Raw genomic sequence first — 20,982 nt, forward strand, 5'->3', positions numbered from 1 at the left:
CAGAGGCTAACTCTCATCAGAACTGTCATCAGAACTCTCTAGAAGGAGGGACAGAGGCTGACTCTCATCAGAACTCTCATCAGAACTCTCTAGAAGGAGGGGCAGAGGCTAACTCTCTTCAGAACTCTCATCAGAACTCTCTAGAAGGAGGGGCAGAGGCTAACTCTCATCAGAACTCTCTAGAAGGAGGACAGAGGCTAACTCTCATCAAAAGTAGTTATCATTGCCACTGGAAGAGAAGAGGCATAACGTGTGGAGCCTAGTGCCACAAGGAGGAATGGAGAGAATGGGGTACAGGGGAGTGGCCAGCACCAAATCCTGACTCCAGAGCTCCCTTTCAGAGCAGTTGGCTCTTCACCCCCTGGACCAGCTCTGGAGATGGGTTCTCCTGACACATGCATGGCTGCCGTCACTCACTCACTGACTGCCTCTGCCCTCTGAGCTTTACGTACTTGTCTAGCAGAGGGAGGGGAGATCTTCCCATACATGACAGGCAGTCTTCAACAGTTTTTCCAGAGAAAAATCCACCAAAATCGTCATGATTATTTTCTCTCTTTGAAATGGGTCGTAAAGTATAATCGATATTTCTAAACTAAAGTATCGTGTTTTATATTTCTTACATTTGTTTTTATTTATTGTTCGTTATTTAATCTCTTAAGTGGATACAAAATAATTGAATTTTCCCCATGATGAAATTATCCAGCTGGGAGAAAATCCAGAAGCTGTATCTCACCGTGACCTGATGTATCTCACCGTGACCTGTTTTACTTCACCGTGACCTGATGTATCTCACCGTGACCTGTTCATTTCCTTTGTTGTATTTGGCTTCGTCTTGTGTCTTTGTTTGATGCACTGATCTTGCAGATGGCAGTTGGCCTGTGATGAGTGACCATCCTACCTGAGCCATCACCCCAGTGGCATTTCCCCTTGCTTCCAGACAGATGTATTGTGTCTTTTCAAGAACAGTGGCTCATAACCTCTCCGGCTTCCCTGGCAGTAGGGAGAAATAGAGAAAATGGCGTGTTCTCACCTTGAAACAAGAAAATGGCAAAGGAAGCATAGATTCTGTGCCGGATAATTCTAGCTGTGTGCAGTGTGAGGGTGGCTATGGGGGAAGTGATAAATAGTTTAAGTAACTTTTCCTGGAGAGTGTTGCCTGCTTCCTTGAACGTTCTGTTTGGTCCTGGATGAGCATTATTAACATGGCACAAGCATTTGTATCCTATGGCTCAGTGTGCTGCCATGCTCATATCTGTAATTAAGAAACTGAATTCCTTGTACTCTGGTTTCTCCACTTACGTATTATCAATGAACAATCACTGTAAACAGCCACCTAGAAAGCCAATTGGAATTTTGGACATCTTAGATTACAACAATAGGTTGATTTAACTTTTGTCTTAGCAATAAAATTATGACTATATAAAGACCAAATTTGTAAGGGTTTTCTTTTGGTATGATTTTTTAAAAATACTATTAACTTTTTTGGAATTTCAAAATGATACCACAATTATATTACAAACAAAATATTAAAGTAATGTTTTATAAATTTGTCTTTTAAATTTCACAAATTTTAGAAGTTATGTTACACGTTCAAATACAGTTTTTATTAGCCACCTTTAAAGTGTTTTTGCCACAGATTTATAGGTGAAATACTACAAAGAGAAATTTGCTGTTCTTTAAACCAATAAAAATTGGATGTCTGTTTTGTCGCTAAGTTATATTATATGCAAATGGAAACAGACCTGATAGACTAGAATGTCATTGATTACTCTATATTGAAACACATGGGGGACAGTACCTACCATCAGAAAATTTAATTGTCTGTGGTTGTCAGATAAAACAAGGTTTGTTTAGTTCTGTATAGCTTTCAGAGCCTTTTCCTTAATTGTCATCCCTGATGAACTAAGCTTTTGTGTTTCCTAAGGAAAAGTTTACCTCAGGAAGCTTTCCGTGCTCTATCTCGACTGCTGCTCATAACTCTCCTTACCATCTGCACAGTGCTTACCTGTGACTTCAGTCGGCTCACTGTTCGGGACATTCTTAAATTGACCTAATTGTATGGCAAGAACAATTTACAAATCACTAAATTAGTTTCTGATTATGCTTCAGAGAAGTAGGCTAATTGGGTATGTACTGACCATGTGCCAATTCCCAACTATTAGTAATTAGCAAATTAAGGCAGGCCATTAATAACTTGTTATGATTGTACTTGCTCAACTGTGGATCTATTCTGTGTCGTGTAAGTTAGCCTGCTCCAAGTTAATTTAGCAATGGAATCTGCGGAGGCACCAGACTTAGAACTCGTGTTACTAACTGAAGGCTCTTTATGTGTTTGTTCATGTTCTTTCCTGCTGTGAAGATTGTCTTCTATTGGGTTTACTGTCCCACAGAAATATACATATCTACTTTTATCCACAGGAACAAAAGAAAAAAAAAGCCATAAGGATTAAATTTTATGAAAACAAGTTTAGAGGACAATTACTCATGTCATAAAGAAATTTGGATTTTAAAATAGTTTGCGTGTCTTTAAGTCATAGCTTTCTTAATTAAAACATGACTTGATAAACACAATTCAAATTGATGTTCTTTTTTCAGTGTAAACCTGTGTAAAGCAGGATACATTTTAGTATGTGTTTATGGAATGATTCATGATATCCATGTAAAAATATATTTTCTTACTCCTTAAAATTAATTTGTTTACTCTGTAACAAAGGAAATGGTGGTTGTTTCCATAGCATGAAGCATACAGTACCAAAAAACACTGCAAACAAACCCAAGAAAATTGTCCTTATAACAGAAAAGTTCTCCTCTGTCTTATAGGAGATACAGCAAATGAAATGAGATGTAAAAGTTCTGAAGCAGAAGGCAGCCAGGCTTTGGAGGTAAGGAAAAGGCAGTGGGAATCCCGGGGATGCAAAGGATGGCTCTGGGTGCAGAGTCTCTGGCTGATTCACAGCAACAACTCACACGGAGAAGCGGGGNGGGGTGTAGGGGGGAGGGGGTGTCAGTGAGAGCAGCTCTGAGCTAGCTGCCTGGGAGAGGCTGCCCAGCTCTTGTGGGGTTTCTGGGTCAAGAAATGAAAGAGGAGGGGGTAAGAGAGAAAAATAGAGTTCTTGAGTTAGAGCAGTCTATTTTTGAGTGAATTTTGAGAATTCTATTGTCAGACAATATTTCTCGACTATCTGGAGAAAACCAGTTTATGTCTTCTTTTTCCATAAAAAAGTTGTTTTCTCCTGGAGGGAATGTTAGTATGTTAGGGTTCTCTATGCACAATGTATTAATAGTATTTAATCACTGAAGTAATTATCTTTAAGGTTTAGGGGAATGTTGGGTATTAGTTTAATACTTAGGTGGAAGAAATCGGTGCGATTGTGCAGCTTTCTGCACAGTTCTTGTGCGTGCCCTGGCTCGCCAGCAAGAACGACCTGCAACAGGATCTTTCTGCACACGTTTATTGGGAGAGCGTGATTGTAGAGGCGAAGAGACCCCAAGCCCAGAACTGGTGCTGCTTATATAGGCCTAGGAGAGGCGTGTCTCACACCCGGATTGGTTGTGCTTGGGTTATGCTTATGACCTCATTTGCATGCCTACATCTGATTGGTTAACTTCTCTCTCATCTGATTGGTTAACTTCTCTCTCATCTGATTGGTTAATTCTCAAGACCTCATCTTGGCAATAGAACCTTTACTGCCTATGTATGCCTGGTGGCCAGCAGTAGCCACCTGCCACTCTGCAACAACACATGTGGCTTCCCACACACAGTGCCTCATTCCCACATCTTCCTGCAGAAGGAAAGCACGTGCATCAGTGAGGTCAGTCTGTCTCAGCACAGGATCCAGAGTGTGTGCTCAAGAAGACTGTCAAATGAATACATTCGTTACAATTCATTAATTAATAATGAGCTACAAGTAAAAGTTGCCTTTATTTTAAGGGGTTTTTAATAATTTTCACTAAGCAAATGTTTTATAATCAAGGGAAACTTACTTAAATTGATGAATAGGAAGAAAAATCATTTTATTTTTTCACTTACCTGCATTTATTCTTTCATTCATTCATTCCACAAATATTTACTAAACCGTGACTATGCCTAAGACACAGTACAAAGAACTGGGTAGGTAATGATGAAAGAAATGGATGAAAGAAAGAAAGAAAACCTTGTACTTTGGACACCAAGCACCTTGATCTCTTCAATTTTACTTCACTTCAAGCACAGAGTGAGAGCTAAGTGTTGCTCATGTGTACCCGCTGTGATCGGAATAAAGCACTGCTCTGTTGGAGGCTTAGGAAATAGCTACCATGACTTCGTAAGTTTTAATTGCTTAGTGTCTTTATCAGGTTACTGTTACAAAGTGCCATACTGTGTACTGACTTACAGACAGTAGGAAGTTATTTTAAGTTCCAGAACTGGGAACCCCAAGATCAAGGTGCTAGCAACTTCGCTATCTGATAAGAGCCTGCTTTTTTAGTTCATGGGTGGTTCCTTCTTGTGTCATCACATGGAGCTTTGACCTTCACCCCTTATTAAAGGAAACAGTCCACCTTATGAAGGTTCCACCCTCACGACCTAATTATCTCCCCAAAGCCACATCTCTTAATGCTATTACATTAAGAATTCAGTTTCCACATGTCAAACGAAACAGTTGGGGGTGGGGGAACTGCAGCATATTAAAGGATGTACTGGATATGTCTATAGAGCTTGACAGTGTGTGGATGCTGTTAAGTTTGCTTGTTGGTATGGAGTCTTCCAAGGCTCCTTCTTAAGGAAAGGAGCATTCAAAGTCACCAGGGAATTGAGCTGGCTCATTGTCAGGCTGTGTTCTAGACTTTTCATTAGTACCTCAGAGGCAGTGTACATACTCAGATGAGTTAGAAGTACTTGCTGAGCAATGGAACAGCCAGTGTTCGCTATCAGAGAGCACAAAAGAAACAGGTGCTACAGAGGAAACCACATAGTTAAATCATAAGAGACTATCTATGGTTTATCATAAAAAAGTCAAAATTATTTGTCTTTACCTTAAACACCTAAAATAGAATTCTTTATTTCTCTTCTTTAAAAACCCAACAATGAAAACATTGGTGTATAGTCTGTACTGCTTATACCTTCACGTAGAACAAAACTATCATCTAATCTGGGAGTTTTAAGCTCTGGTGAGAGGCTCACAACTCCCACAGTGAGGGTAGTATGTATGAGCCTATGGCCCTGAGTATGGGACTGTCTAGCCAGCAGACTACATTTTACTTATATCTAAACATTTCAACCTTCACTTGACCATAGAGAGGTCTACTTGTTGATTTTTGCAGCCCCAAAGCATCTCTGTCCAAGTTTTCATCATCTCAACATATCACTGTTATCTATGGCAGGTGTAGAACTGAATCCCTGAGGCATCCTTGGCTCCACTCTGTCCTTCACATTCCTTTGTATCTCTTTCATGTCTTGTCATCTTAGCCTCTGGATTCCAGCATCCCTCAGCCTTGTCACTGTTAGAACACAAAGCCACCACTTGTGCCAGGTTTCTACCTCCAGTGTTCCCTTAGAGCCCACTGGTCGCATAGCAAACCAAAGTAAATGTCAGGCACACTGTTGATTGGCTTGAGACTAGCTGACTTCTCACTAAGGAGAATGAGCACTTAAGCCTAGAGCGGGCTCCAGGAACCCCTGCACCTTCCATTCTCATTCCTCCCCATGCCCCAGCCTTCCCTCCGGGCCACTGGCCTTCCTGTCATTTCATGATGCTGAGCTCTTTCTCTTCTTGTCCTGTATGCAGCTGGCACTCATGCTCATTACCAGAGCTTGCCTTGGCTCTTCGTTGTCATAGAAACAATCATTTATTTTGCTAGCCTTTCTCATGACTACCTCTGCTGAAGTGTCACAACCCCAGTCGCCACCACATAACTTTGTTTCATCTTCTCCACTACAGTTATCTCAGTTTCTGATCATTTATTTACCACCTGTCTAGAATTAAAATAGATCTTATAACTCAGATTCACATCTGGTATATACAAAGTCCTGTCAAAAAAATATGTTAGCGATTGATTCAACAACCAAATAAAAAACCCGAATGTCATTTGGATGCATTTGTCTTACCTCCTCATCAAATCCTGATGATTCTACCTACTGAGCATTTTCGTAGCAGGCTTCTTTTCCCTCAGCTAGGTCCTCATCTGTGCACTTGACTGTTACTGGATCACTGTTTCTTTCCCAGATCTCTTTCTAAAAGGTGGGTTTTGTTACGTCAGTACCTCTAAAATGCCTTGAGTAAGAACTTTACCTCAGCCGCTACCTCTTGTGAACTCTTTGCTCCTGCAGCCAGAGACAACCCCATGACTTCTGACCTCTTTTGCTGTTCTTGATGATTTCACTGTAATACCATGCTTAGAAGGCAGAGCGCATGTCTTTGTTAGCTTCACAGCCTCCTGTGCTGTGCCATAAATGCCACTGGCAGTGACTTTTCAGTTTCTGATTAAGTAAGTGGTCTTCTTTAACAAATTCTGTCTTCTGTTTTATATTAGAAACTAAATCTTTTCTCTCTGGAAAAAGAAGCATGTTTTGTGTTTTGTTTTGTTTCGACTTCTTAATAGTTACCCATTTTTAAAAAAATCTTACTTTTGGCATTCTCATTAACAACAAAAATGATTTAATGATTTTTAGATAGTTTTGAAGCGTATATATTCAATAAAGATATTATAATTAATATACTAGCAGGGAGGTTCATAGTTCACTTTATTATTTTTTTAAGGAGAGAAATGGTTTATTTGGTAACAAGGAGTAAAAAAGAAATTCTTTAATTCTTCTCTCTTGTGGTGGTTGGACTGCAGTGGCCAGATGGATGCCACATAGGAATCGCTTCCTCAGACCAGATCTCCTGAGATTCAGACGCCATAGTTGCATGTATCTTCTAGACAGAGTGGCTGGCCTCTGTGCTCTCTTGAGGTTTTAGTGGCCATTGCAGTTTCCTTCTTGTCTTCAGGCTTCGTGGCAGGAAACAGAAGTACTTCCTTCATTTTGTTGGAATCTGTGAGAAACATAGTAAGTCGATCAATCCCCATCCCCCCGCTGGCTGTGGGGGACAGCCCATATTCCAGGGCAGTGCAGAAGTCCTCATCTATGAAGATGGCCTCGTCATCACCAGCAGCCTGGGCCTTGGCTTGTTCTTCAAACAGCTGTTGCTGCCACACGGGGTCATTCAGCTCGGTGTGGACATCACATACCTCCTTCTTCAGGACGAACAAAGTGCTCACTGAGACCCTCTTGGGAGCAGGGCCATTTGGCCAAAGGACTCGTGATCTGTGAGTGATCACAGATGAGTGTAGGACTGATGCATGTCACTTCGAGGAACTTTCCAACAAGCTTATCAAGGAGCCTGGCTGTGGTCCGAGGTGGGAGCCATTCAATATCTTTTGCAACACAAATATCATCAAGAATTTTTCGAGTTTCTTCAATTTCTGGCAATCTTCTGGCAGCTTCACACCTTGGGCTTTCTCAAGCTCTTCTACCATGCTGATTCTTCGGAAGGGTGGGGTGAAGTCGACCTCGTGGGCTTGGCCTTCCGGCCCATCTGGGTGGTAGGTGATCTTGTAACTGCCTGTAATGCTTTTCACCATTTCTGACAGCATCTTCTCTATGATCTCCATGAGGTCATGATAGTCTGCATAGGCCATGTAGAACTCAAAGGTGGTGAACAGGATTGTGAGTCAAATCAATCCCTTCCTTCCAGAACTGGCACCCAATTTCATAAGCGTGGTCAGTGACACAACTACCAGCATCTTGTGGTAGAATTCTGGAGCAATTCTCATATACAAGTTCATGTCCAACTCATTGTGATAGGTGATGAAAGGTTTGGCCACAGCTCCCCAGTGACGAACACATCATGGGAGTTTCAGTCTCTTGGAATCCTAGCTCATCCAAGAAACTTCTTATATATGCGATGATCTCAGAGTGGACGATAAATTTCTGCCTCACAAAGTCATTCAGGATCAAGTCCAAGTATCTCTGGTGATACCGTGTTTCCTTGTCTTTGAGATCAAAGTGAAGATAAGGCAGCATATGCAAGCGGGTACAGCAGTGTGATCTCCTAGGGTGATGGTCAGCCCACCCTTTGTGATTTTCCCAGGATTCCCCTCAACTCCAATTATGTCTCCCTGGCGCAAGTTGTTAGTTATGTGAACAAATTCCTCTTCTGATTTATAATTCCTGCAGTTGGCCATCACTTATAATTTGACACCCTCTGCTCAAAGGTCATAGAAGATGAGCTTTCCCCCAGAGGCTCTCTTGGCATGGATGCGACCTGCCACTTTGAGGGTAACATCAGTCAGGTGGTCCCAGGCTGCAGGTGACTGTATTCTTGGATGAACTGAGTGAGTGAGGTGTCCACATGGTACTTGTGTGTTTGCGGGTTCTCCCCTCTGACCTTCAGGTGTTGGACTGCTTGACTTCAGATCTCGTAGTATTGATTTGAGTCCGGAGTCTTCTCCTCAGCACCCACACCATTGTCATCCGTGTGGTTGGTTGTGGCACAAGCAGTCTGGTTTAGCTGTTTCTCACAGAGCTCTTTCTGCTTGGCCTCTTTCTCTGCCAGTTTCTTCTCAGCTTTCAGATGCCTCTTCAGCTCATTCTTGCTTAGTTTCAGCTTGCCATCCACTTAGACTTCACTCTCCTGCAGTGTGGCCATCTTCCCCACTGGCCTGACCCAAAAAAATTATCCATAGTTCACTTTAAAAGACTAAGAAATGAAGAAGTGGTTGGTTGGTTGGTTGGTTGGCTGGCTGACTGGCAAGCCAGCTGGTTGGTTGCTTTATGTGCTAAGACAGAGCCTTTGTATGCTAGGATGGCCTAGAACTCAGTCTAGCCTGGACTAGCTCAGACTCTCAGTGATCTTACTGCTTCAGACGCTTAAGGGCTGAATTACAAGCATAAGTTATCATATCTATCTGTAGAAATAACTTGATAAGAACATAAGAAGGGGTTCCATAAAGCTAGAAGTAATGTTTGTAGTGTTTTATGTTTGTACATGTACACATTTATGTTTGTGTGCATCTCTCTCTCTCTCTCTCTCTCTCTATATATATATATATATATATATATATATATATCAATGTATATGTAAATGTATGTTTATTCGTATGTACATGTGTATTTAAATGTATATTAATGTTTATTAGGTTTCATGTTTGTGTACGTATGCATATTTATGTTTGTGTACATGCATATATTTATGTTTATGTAAGTGTGTATATACTTGTGTGTATAAATGTGTATTTGTTTACATGTTTATATTTATGGTTTGTACACGTATCTTTGTGTATGTAAATGTGTATATGTTTGTGTGCATAATTTATATATTTATATATGTTTATATTTTTTAGGTGTGTATATGTGCATGTTTATATGTATGTATATATTTGCTGAAAACATGTTTTGTTCTGGGTGCATTGTATTATCAGCCATTGAATAAATGCTTAATGTTTGGTCTGCACAAATACTTAGAGGACAGGAATTTATCCCGTTCATATCTGAAAAGCTGTGAGTAGACACCTTACCTTTCATTGTCAGAATGATGAGGACATGTGTGCACACAGTTCATCTCTCGTAACTATTCTTGCCTATTTCTTTGTATTTTCAGTTGGGCTTTTTAACTATAATAAGAGCTAGCTGGAGTTGTAACTTGGTATTGGGAGTACACTTGCTGGGTTGTAGGTATTTCCAAATCATAAGTTGAATTTTATTTTTCTTGTCCAGTTCACCCTCTTGCAACCATCTGCCATCATCTATCTATTATACCTTTCTTCAATACTCATTTGGATTTGAGTATTTTTTTCTGTGTCATAACTGTTTTGGCATTAATTCATTACATAAAGACACATTACAAATCAGATTGTTAAGTGTTCACATGTTTTTTTTTTAATTAATTTTAAGCAGTGTTTCCCAAGGATTGTTTTCTTGTTTGTTTCTCTCTTTTGCCAATTAACGTTTATTTCAGGATAGTATTTATTTCAGAAAATTATGGAAGTATTCTCAGCACTATTCTACATCTAATTCTTGTATTTCAAACACTGTTTCCCTAGAATCAGTACACTGTGGCAAAGAAGCCAAACACAGTATGCTAATTAAATCACATTTTGTAATTAGTATATGTGATGTACTTTTTTCCTTTGTAATGATTTTTTTAACTTAAAGTATAATTACATCATTTTCTACCTTCACTTTTCTCCCTTCAACCCTTCTTATTACCCCTGGCCCTGGTCCTTTTTCTCAAGTTTGTAGCCTCTTCTTCTTTAATTGCTTGTGTGTGTGTGTGTGTGTGTGTGTGTGTGTGTGTGTGTCTGTCTGTCTGTCTGTCTGTCTGTCTGTCTGTCTGTGTCTGTGTATTTCTAAATATATAAATACAGGTGGCTTTTTCCATATCTTACTTATACACCTATAATTTCAGGGCTAACCACTTAGTATTAGTACAGTCAGGGAGCTCTACTCCCAGGGGAGGGCTATTTCTCTAAGTGCTCTCAGAGTTCTTTAACTGTCTGTAGTTACTTGTCTTTGGTTGGGGCCCTTTGAGATTTCGTGCTTTCATACAAGCATGGGTATTGGTATCATCCTCATTCACGTCTTGTTTAGGTAACCAAGTTGGTGACAATCCACAGGTGTAACTCCTGGTGTTTCTGGGAGACACACTCAGACAGTAGACTTCCTGTTCCTCTGGGTGTTACAGTCTTTCTGCCCCATCTTCCAGGTGGATCCTTACGTGTAGGAGCAGGAGTTATGTTATAGCTATATCAGGTGAGGCTGAGTATCATGTAGTCACTTTTTCTCTGCATTTTGGTTGGCTGTAGTTCTGTCTCAATCTGTTGTAAGAGGAGATTTATTTGATTAAGCTGAGAATGGCATTTATCTGTGTGTTTAAGAATAAATATTTAGAATACATCTAAGAATTATGCTGGTTTAGTAAAGTGGTTCAAGTAGGTTCTTCTCCAAAGGCCATAACTAACCTTGAGTAGTTGGCTAGCCCTCCAGTACCAAAAATGTTTTCCTCTTGTTGAGCAGGTCTTGAACACAATTCAAGAGTTGTTGACTATGACCAAGGTGTTCATGCCACTGCTGCCCTTTAGAATTAAAGGGCCATGCTAGTCCTTCTCGGGCATCATAGTTGGGGGGGATTGTTCCTTGCTCTCTGTGTTTGGAAGCTTGATTGGCAGCTCTTGATACCATGAAAGCTAGTCTCCAGAGAAAATGCTTTGAGGTTAAACCAGCTCCTTCTGGGTCCTGTGTCCAGAGTGCGTGGTGTCTTCAGCAGTAGGGACTTAACTTTCCCAAGGGGGTTTTAGATGGATTTTGCCACACAGTATAGGACTTTATTGTACAAGAATTAAGAGGCTGGAAAAATACCAAATATATTCTCTCATATGCAGAATCTAAATTTTTTTTAAAAAAAGAATAAAACATGAAAGTAAATGTGAAACTATTTGCAGAGAGGAAGGGGACTGGATGGGCTAGGAAAAGAGGGTAATTGGTAAGCATGATCCAGAGACACAGTATACAAGTAGCGAAATGTCATAATAAAGCTTTACTTTGTATAATAAATATATACTAATTTAAAAAGTTAACTAAATAAATGATAAGTATTTAAAGATTTTTCTTCAATTTTTGAGTACATTGCAGCTTTTCAAACTTTTTGTATTTTAGTTTGTAAAATTTTCTAAAAAAATAAACATGGGAATCTTACTAGCTTCATAATAACATGCAACTTTTTAAAAACAAGTTTTCTATAGCCAAAGAGTATAAACAGTGAAGAAGAAAAGAACGTAATAGAGAACTCAGAAATCATAACAAAATAGTCAAGCAACATGCTGGGCAGTTTCGTTCCAAACAGTGGTATTAAAAAACATCATTCATAGCAACTTAATTGAGGCCATACTATATTTGAAGGGATTCTACTCAAATGACATATTCTTAATGAGATTAAATAAACCAAAAGAATTGCCTTACAATAGACTTTCCAAAAGTATAACATTAATAATTTTCCCATTAAGAATAATTAAGTAATCAAACATGACTCCTTTCATAGAGTTTTGTGTGAAAGCATGCACATTATTATAGTATGTGACCTAAGCCAACTTACTTCAACCCTATGGTGCTGTCAAATTCCAACTTTCAATTCCAAATATCATTTAATACATCAATGATATTTACACTCTATAGTTGTTTATATTATAGAATGTGAGACAAATTAATGACCAGAGGAGTTGGATAAGTTTCTAAGCACTTGTGTGTTTGTGTGTGTGTTGTACATGTTGTACTGCAAATGTGGAAGTCAGACAACAGATTGGGTGAACTGGTTGTCTTCTTTCACCATGTGGTTCCCAGGAGGGAGCCTGGCACCTTCTCCTGCTCACCCGCCCGCCAGCCTAAGAGGACCACGCTCTTGAGAAGTGTGTGAGGAGTGTGATTTCTAGACAGCTGTGTTGGTTTGGTGAGGAATGAACACTAACTAAAACAGTAATTGATTAGTGTGAAGATATGTAGGCCATATGTAGTTGGTTACAAGACAATTTGGTCATAGAAAGGCCTGATGGATTAACTATTAGCATGGTAATAAAATGGTAAACTAAAATATGTTTAGATTGGTTAATAAATAATAATTTTCTTGCATCTCCCCAAGTACAGTTTTGAAATATCAGACTGCTTCATTTATTTTAACAAATATTTCATTAAAAATCTATTTTGAGAAAAGTTCTGTTTAATATTCTCTGTGTCTGAAAATGTCTTAGATTATACTTCTAACACTTCACCACATGAACAAACCAGTCAACCATGATTAGACTCCAGGATTAAAGGTATAGTGATGCCTTTTGGAGGCAGCCATCACTTAGGAAAACTGTACAGTATTATAGAGGTAATCATTATTTAACTGAGGGAATCAATGCCACTGATCTCAAGTCTGAAGGAGTTTGTAATGCACATAGATGATAATATGTAAGAATTTGAGACACAAGAATAACATATTCTGAGAATTACCATTAAATTATAAATAAATTATACATTGGAGCACACTGACAATTTTACCTGTCACTTAATCTCATTTTACATCATAAAGATAAATATTTTTTGCATCAGAAGATTGTAGAATCTACACTAACTTCCTGGTTTTTATTATTTTGCCTGGAAGGTAAGTAAAAGCCCAAAGTTCAGTTAAGGCCTTTCTAACAATAAATGAGAAGACAAGAAGGAGCTAAACCATTACAAAGCAAACCCTTTTACATTTTGTGTTCAGATGTGAGGATGAACTGCTCGCTGGTACTCCTCGGTTCCTTTTCCCATAATGACCATCTCTGCTGTAGTTTGTCAGAAAGGCCTGTGCAGTCTCAGGGTAGCATGCAAGCCCTTCAGCTGGCCTTCGTAATTTCATGAGTGCTGTTAGCCTGGAATTTAGTGTATTTTGGTATTCGCTTCTGGTTATTATTATTGTGATTCTTTTCAGGTTATTTTCATAACAAGAATCCATGATTCTTACTAATTACCATAAACCACTTTGGATTTAGATATTTAAATAACTCCTTTGAAGTACCATTTTATTTAAGAAGCCAACAGGTGGTAACGATGCCTGTATTCTCCTGAACTTTGGGTCATGTGGCCACTGACTGGATCCTAAAAGAAAACAGAAGTTCTCGAAACTTGACACAATCAAAAAATTAAGCAGGAAAAGCAGGTGGCTTAACACACGTGTACTTAGTGTTAATGAAAAGTCAGAATGGCCCTTTCCCATTCCATGTCCATTTCCACTGCTCTAACATTTTGTACTTTGGAGCCTACTTTGTTCATTAACACAAAAGAGCATAACCTCAGTAGGGTCTTGACAGCTACCTCACAGAAAAACATCAGAGTGATTAAAACAAGAGACAGAGCTCTTCTTACCATTTAGTTTGAACACTACATCATATAGTAGGCACTTGCCACAGGCTGCTGGTGCACATGTGGGATGAGCCTAGTGTACATTCAGAAGTAAAGTACACACTGACTTTAAAGATTAGGCGTGGAACCAGTCGCAGTATTTACATCACATGTAGGTATGATGCTGTTTCTGATAGACTGTGTTCAAGGTAAGACATTAAGTTAATTTCACTTCTTTTTTTTTTTTTTACTAGATATTTTCTTCATTTACATTTCAAATGCTATCACCTTTCCTAGTTGCCTCTCAAAAAGTCCCCTATGCCCTCCCCCACGCCTCTGCTGCCCTGCTCCCCAGCCCACTCACTCACGCACACTTCCTAGACCTGGCATTTCCCTGTACTTTGGCATATAATCTTTGCAAGACCAAGGGCCTCTCCTCCCATTGATGGCCGACTAGGCCATCCTTTGCTACATATGCAACTAGAGACACAAGCTCTGGGGATTACTGGTTAGTTCATATTGTTCCTCCTATAGGGTTGCAGACCCCTTTAGCTCCTTGGGTACTTTCTCTAGCTCCTTCATTGGGGGCCCTCTGTTCCATCCAATAGATGACTGTAAGCATCCACTTCTGTGTTTGCCAGGCACTGGCATAGCCTCACAAGAGACAGCATCCTGTCAGCAAGGGTCTGGGTTTGGTGGTTGTTTATGGGATGGATCCCTGGGTGGGGCACTCTCCGGATGGTCCTTCCTCCCATCTCAGCTCCGAACATTGTCTCTGTTACTACTTCCATGGGTATTTTGTTCCCCATTCTAAGAAGGAACGAAGTATCCACACTTTGACTTTCTTCTTCTTGAGTTTCATGTGTTTTGCAAATTGGATCTTGGGTATTCTAAGTTTCTAGGCTAATATCCACTTATCAGTGACTGCATATCATGTGAGTTATTTTGTGATTGAGTTACCTCACTCAGGATGATATCCTCCAGATCTATCCATTTGCCTAGGAATTTCATAAATTCATTGTTTTTAATAGCTGAGTAGTACTCCATTGTGTAAATGTACCACATTTTCTGTATCCATTCCTCAGTTGAGGGACATCTGGGCTCTTTCTAGCTTCTGGCTATTATAAATAAGGCTGCTAAAGCCAGGCGTGCTGTGCACACCTTTAGTCCCAGCACTCGGGAGGCAGAGGCAGGTGGTTTCTGAGTTCAAGGCCAGCCTGGTCTACAAAGTGAGTTGCAGGACAGCCAGGGCTATACAGAGAAACCCTGTCTCAAAAAAACAAACAAACAAACAAACAAACAAAAACAAAAAATAAGGCTGCTATGAACATAGTGGAGCATGTGTTCTTATTACAAGTTGGAATATCTTCTCGGTATATGCCCAGGAGAGGTATTGCTGAATCTTTCAGTAGTACCATGTCCAATTTTCTGAGGAACTGCCAGACTGATTTCCAGAGTGGTTGTACCAGCTTGCAATCCCAACAGCAATGGAGGAGTGTTCCTCTTTCTCCACATCCTAGCTAGCAAATGCTGTCACATGAATTTTTTATCTTAGCCATTCTGACTGGTGTCAGGTGGAATCTCAAGGTAGTTTTGATTTGCATTTCCCTGATGATTAAGGATGTTGAACATTTTTTCAGGTGCTTCTCAGCCATTCAATATTCCTCAGTTGAGAATTCTTAGTTTAGCTCTGTGCCCCATTTTTAAATGGGGTTATTTGAATTTCTGGAGTCCAGCTTCTTGAGTTCTTAGTATATATTGGATATTAGTCCCCTATCAGATTTAGGATTGGTAAAAATTCTTTCCCAATCTGTTGGTGGCCTTTTTGTCTTATTGACAGTGTCTTTTGCCTTACAGAAGCTTTGCAATTTTATGAGGTCCCATTTGTCNATTCTNGATCTTACAGCACAAGCCATTGCTGTTCTNTTCAGGAATTTTTCCCNTGTGCCCATATCTTCNAGGCTTTTCCCCACTTTCTCCTTTATAAGTTTTAGTGTCTCTGGTTTTATGTGGAGTTCCTTGATCTACTTAGACTTGAGCTTTGTACAAGGAGATAAGAGTGGATCAATTTGCATTCTTCTACATGATACCAGCACCATTTGTTGAAAATGCTGTCTTTTTTTCACGGGATGATTTTAGCTCCTTTGTCAAAGATCAAGTGACCATAGGTGTGTGGGTTCATTTCTGGGTCTTCAATTCTATTCCATTTATCTACCTGTCTATCACTGCATGTACCAGTACCATGCAGCTTTTATCACAATTGCTCTGTAGTACAGCTTGAGGTCAGGCATGGTGATTCCACCAGAGGTTCTTTTATCCTTGAGAAGAGTTTTTGCTATCCTAGTTTTTTTGTTTTTCCAGATGAATTTGCAAATTACCCTTTCTAACTCAGTGAAGAATTGACTTGGAATTTTGATGGGGATTACATTGAATCTGTAGATTGGATTGCTTTCGGCAAGATAGCCATTTTTACTATATCAGTACTACCAGTCCATGAGCATGGGAGATCTTTCCATCTTCTGAGATCTTCTTTGATTTCTTTGTTCAGAGACGTAAAGTTCTTATCATACAGATCTTTCACTTCCTTAGAGTCACACCAAGGTATTTTATGTTGTGACTTGTGAAGGATGTTGCTTCCCTAATTTCTTTCTCAGCCTGTTTATCCTTTGTGTAAAGAAAGGCCACTGATTTGTTTGAGCTAATTTTATATCCAGCTACTTCACTGAAGCTGTTTATCAGGTTTAGGAGTCCTCTGGTGGAATTTTTAGGGTCACTTATATATACTATCATCATCTGCAAATATTGATATTTTGACTTCTTCCTTTCAGGTTTCTATCCCCTTGACCTCTTTTTGTTGTCAAATTGCTCTGGCTAGGACTTCAAGTACTATATTGAATAGGTAGGGAGAAAGTGGGCAGTCCCTGATTTTAGTGGGATTGCTTCAGGTTTCTCTCCATTTAGTTTGATGTTGGCTACTGGTTTGCTGTACATTGCTTTTATTGTGTTTAGGTTTGGGCCTTGAATTCCTGAAGTTTTCAAGACTTTTATCATGAAGGGGTGTTGGATTTTGTCAAATGCTCTCTCAACATCTAACGAGATGATCATGTGGTTTATTGTCTTTGAGTTTGTTTACATAATGGATTACATTGATGGATTTCCTGGTATTAAACCATCCCTGAATCCCTGGTATGACGCCTACTTGGTCATGATGTATGATCGTTTTGATGTATTCTTGGATTCGGTTTGCCAGAATTTTATTGAGTATTTTTGCATCGATATTCATAAGGGATATTGGTCTGAAGTTCTTTCTTTGTTGGGTCTTTATGTGGTTTAGATATCAGAGTTATTGTGGCTTCATAGAATGAATTGGGTAGAGTACCTTCTGTTTCTATTTTGTGGAATAGTTTGAGGAGAGTTGGAATTAGGTCTTCTTTTAAGGTCTGATAGAACTCTGCACTAAACCCATCTGGTCCTGGGCTTTTTTGGTTGACAGACATTAATGACTGCTTCTATTTCTTTAGGGGATATGGAACTGTTTAGATCGTTAATCTGATCCTGATTTAACTTTGTTACCTGGTATCTGTCTAGGAAGTTGTCCATTTCATCCAGGTTTTCCAGTTTTGTTGAGTATAGCCTTTTGTAGTAGGATCTGATGATGTTTTGGATTTCCTCATGTTCTGTTGATATGTCTCCCTTTCATTTCTGATTTTGTTAATTAGGATGCTGTCCCTGTGACCTCTAGTTAGTCTGGCTAAGGGTTTATCTAGCTTGTTGATTTTCTCAAAGAACCATCTCCTGGTTTGTTTGATTCTTTGAATAGTTCTTTTTGTTTCCACTTGTTTGATTTTGGCCCTGAGTTTGATTATTTCCTGCTGTCTACTCCTCTTGGGTGAATTTGCTTCTTTTAGTTCTAGCGGTTTTAGGTGTGTTGTCAAGCTGCTAGTGTATGCTCTCTCTAGTTTCTTTTTGGGGGCACTCAGAGCTATGAGTTTTCCTCTTAGGACTGCTTTCATTATGTCCCATAAGTGTAGGTGTATTGTGGCTTCATTTTCATTAAACTCTAAAAAGTCGTTAATCTCTTTATTTATTTCTTCCTTGACCAAGTTATCATTTCGTAGAATGTTGTTCAGCTTCAACATGAATTTCTATTATTTATGTTGTTACTGAAGATCAGCCTTAGTCTGTGGTGATCTGATAGGATGCATGGGATAATTTCAATACTTTTGTATCTGTGGAGTCCTGTTTTGTGACCAATTATATGGTCAATTTTGGAGAAGGTACCATGAGGTGCTGAGAAGAAGGTGTATCCTTTTGTTTCAGGATAAAATGTTCTGTAGATATCTGTTAAATCCATTTGTTTCATAACTTCTGTTAGTTTCAATGTGTCTGTGTTTAGTTTCTGTTTCCAGGATCTGTTCATTGATGAGAGTGGGGTGTTGAAGTCTCCCACTATTATTGTTTGAGGTATAATGTGTGCTTTGAGCTTTGCTATAGTTTCTTCAATGAATGTGGATGCCCTTGCATTTGGAGCATAGATATTCAGAATTGAGAGTTCATCTGAGAAGATTTTACCTTTGATGAGTATGAAGTGCCCCTCCTCCTTTTTGATAACTGGGTTGGAAGTCGATTTTATTCGATATTATAATGGCTACTTCAGCTTGTTTCTTCAGACCGTTTGCTTGGAAAATTGTTTTCTAGCCTTTTACTATGAGGTAGTGTCTGTCCTTTTCCCTGAGGTGGGTTTCCTGTAAGCAGCAAAATGTTGGGTCCTGTTTGTGTAGCCAGTCTCTTAGTCTATGTCTTTTTATTGGGGAATTGAGTCCATTGATATTAAGAGATATTAAGGAAAAGTAATTGTTGCTTCCTATTATTTTTGTTGTTAGAGTTGGGATTCTGTTCTTGTGGCTATCTTCTTTTAGGTTTGTTGAAGGATTACTTTCTTGCTTTTTCTAGGGCAAGAAATTTTCCTCCTTGTGTTGGAGTTTTCCCTTTATTATCCTTTGAAGGGCTGGATTTGTGGAAAGATATTGTGTGAATTTAGTTTTGTCATGGAATACTTTGGTTTCTCCATCTATGGTAGTTGAGAGTTTTTCTGGGTATAGAAGCCTGGGCTGGCATTTGTGTTCTCTTAGGGTCTATATAACATCTGTCCAGAATCTTCTGGCTTTCATAGTCTCGGGTGATAAGTCTAGTGTAATTCTAATAGGTCTGCCTTTATATGTTACTTGACCTTTTTCCCTTACTGCTTTTAATATTCTATCTTTATTTAGTGCATCTGTTGTTCTGATTATTATGTGTCGGGAGGAATTTCTTTTCTGGTTCAGTCTATTTGGAGTTCTGTAGGCTTCTTGTATGTTCAAGGGCATCTCTTTGTTTAGGTTAGGGAAGTTTTCTTCTATAATTTTGTTGAACATATTTACTGGCCCTTTAAGTTGGTAATCTTCCTTCTCATCTATACCTCTTATCCTTAGGTTTGGTCTTCTCATTGTGTCCTGGATTTCCTGGATGTTTTGAGTTAGGATCTTTTTACATTTTGCATTTTCTTTGATTGTTGTTCCATGTTCCCTATGGAATCTTCTGTACCTAAGATTCTCTCTTCCATCTCTTGTATTCTGTTGCTGATGCTCACATCTATGGTTCCTGATTTCTTTCCTAGGATTTCTATCTCCAGAGTTGTCTCCCTTTGGGTTTTCTTTATTGTTTCTACTTCCATTTTTAGATCTTGGATGGTTTTGTTCAATTCCATCACCTGTTTGGTTGTGTTTTCCTGTAATTTTTTAAGGGATTTTTGTGTTTCCTCTTTAAGGAGTTCTACCTGTTTAGCAGTGTTTTCCTATAATTCTTTAAGGGATTTTTGTGCTTCCTCTTTTTTTTTTTTTTTTTTTTTGGTTTTTCTCAGTGTAGCCTTGGCTATCCTGGAACTCACTTTGTAGACCAGGCTGTCCTCAAACTCACAAATTTGCTTGCCTCTACCTCCCAAGGGCTGAGATTAAAGGCATGTACCACCATGCCCAGCTTTCTGCTTCCTCTTTAAGGTCTTCTATCTGTTTCACAGTATTCTCCTGTATTTCTTTAAGTGAGTTATTAATGCCCTTCTTAAAATCTTCTACCAGCATCATGAGATATGATTTTAAATCCCATTCTTGCTTTTCTGGTGTGTTGGGGTATCCAGGACTCTCGGTGGTGAGCGTACTGGATTCCGATGATGCCAAGTGGTCTTGGTTCCTATTAGTAAGATTCTTATGTTTGCCTTTCGCCATCTGGTAATCTCTGGTGTTAGATGTTCTTGCTGTCCCTGGCTGGAGCTTGTTCCTCCTGTGATTCTGTTAGCCTCTGTCCACACTCCTCAGTCAGCAACTCTCTCCTGAGTCTCAGTGGTTAGAGCACTCTCTACAGGCAAGTTTTCCTCTGGCAGGGAAGGTGAGTAGAGGTCTGGGTCTCAGCTCTGCCTCCTGGCTGAGGATGAAGGCTGGAAGGGCCCTTATCCAAGAAGCTCTGTTGCTTCTGTGGCCCATGCGCTCTCCTGTGTGGACTGGTCTCTGAGAGACCTGGGATACAAGATGGCAATCTCGCCTTGTCACTTATTTCTTATGGCTGATAATTTGGCCACCAGGGAAAAAAAGGTAATTGTATGACTTATTTAATAAACTTGAGCTGGGCAGTGGTGGCTCAGGGCTTTAATCCCAGCACTTGGGATGCAGAGGCAGGTGGATTTCTGAGTTTGAGGCCAGACTGATCTACAGAGTGAGTTCCAGGACAGAGAGGACTACACAGAGAAGCCCTGTCTCAGAAAACAAAAGAAAAAAAAGCTTGAACCTGTTTAATAAATGTTAATTGTTGACAACATGTTTACTTTCATTTCTAACCTGAGTTGTGAACGCTTTGAATCTGAGAGTAAAATTCCTCTTTGCTCTTGTCAAGACCAATAGCATGATGCAGCTGTGCTTTGGCATTGTCAGCCCTGACTTAGGTGACTGCAGGTAAAGAAGGCACAAATGCCACTTCATTGTTCCAAAGCCAGATGAGTGAATTATACTTACTTTTTTTTTCACTTTCCACCTCCTCTCCTGATGACTTTTATGCTTTGTTCATATCATGGTGTT

The 20,982-nt window shown here is 39.5% G+C and overlaps 1 protein-coding gene and 1 pseudogene across 3 annotated transcripts in view; one reads left to right on the forward strand and one right to left on the reverse strand.

The window, feature by feature from the left end:
• Umad1 (UBAP1-MVB12-associated (UMA) domain containing 1) overlaps positions 1–20,982 on the forward strand; it is a 194,037-nt gene that overhangs the window by 105,652 nt on the left and 67,403 nt on the right. For all 3 annotated transcript variants that reach the window (XM_021164346.1, XM_021164347.1, XM_029478777.1), the window contains exon 3: positions 2,821–2,882. In XM_021164346.1, the coding sequence (XP_021020005.1) occupies positions 2,821–2,882 (62 nt within the window). The remainder of the gene's footprint in view (positions 1–2,820; positions 2,883–20,982) is intronic.
• On the reverse strand, positions 6,897–8,669 carry LOC110295932 (annotated as a pseudogene).

The sequence above is a fragment of the Mus caroli genome, chromosome 6 (genome assembly GCF_900094665.2).
Source record: "Mus caroli chromosome 6, CAROLI_EIJ_v1.1, whole genome shotgun sequence".
In the NCBI taxonomy this organism is placed as follows: Eukaryota; Metazoa; Chordata; class Mammalia; order Rodentia; family Muridae; genus Mus; species Mus caroli.